The sequence below is a fragment of the Pterocles gutturalis genome, unplaced genomic scaffold, assembly GCF_000699245.1.
Source record: "Pterocles gutturalis isolate BGI_N339 unplaced genomic scaffold, ASM69924v1 scaffold18233, whole genome shotgun sequence".
NCBI lineage: Eukaryota > Metazoa > Chordata > Aves > Pterocliformes > Pteroclidae > Pterocles > Pterocles gutturalis.
In genome coordinates, this window is record NW_010125968.1 from 1 (window position 1) to 321 (window position 321).

A 321-nucleotide genomic window follows, 5' to 3' on the forward strand; every position below is an offset into this window, starting at 1 on the left:
GGGTGCCAGTCGAGGCTCAGCACCGTCGAGCGGATGGGCTTCTTGATGTGCTTGCAAACCCACCTGTGGGAGGGTGGGTGGTGTCAGTGGGGAGCATCACCACCCCTAGAAACCCCCCTGGGATTTTGGGGGGCTGGCTGAGGGTGGTCAGGCTACAAGCACCGCAGGAGCTGCCCTGGGTGACCAGCCGGCAGCAGCAGCCAGGGCGTGGGGACAGCACGGCCCATCCCCAGCAGCAGGGGTTCGGAGAACCTCCCTCCACCTCCCCATCTGTGTCCTACTCCAGCTCCTCTCAGTCTCCCCCATCTCCAACTGGCTCCC

At 65.4% G+C, this 321-nt stretch overlaps 1 protein-coding gene across 1 annotated transcript in view; it reads right to left on the reverse strand.

Moving 5' to 3' along the window:
• Positions 1-6: 6 nt before the first annotated feature.
• Positions 7-321, reverse strand: part of LOC104465667 (actin-related protein 2/3 complex subunit 1B) — a gene marked incomplete at both ends in the record, with an annotated part of 1543 nt that continues 1228 nt past the window's right edge. Inside the window, one exon of the mRNA XM_010078801.1 lies at positions 7-63. Within this exon, the coding sequence (XP_010077103.1) occupies positions 7-63 (57 nt within the window). The remainder of the gene's footprint in view (positions 64-321) is intronic.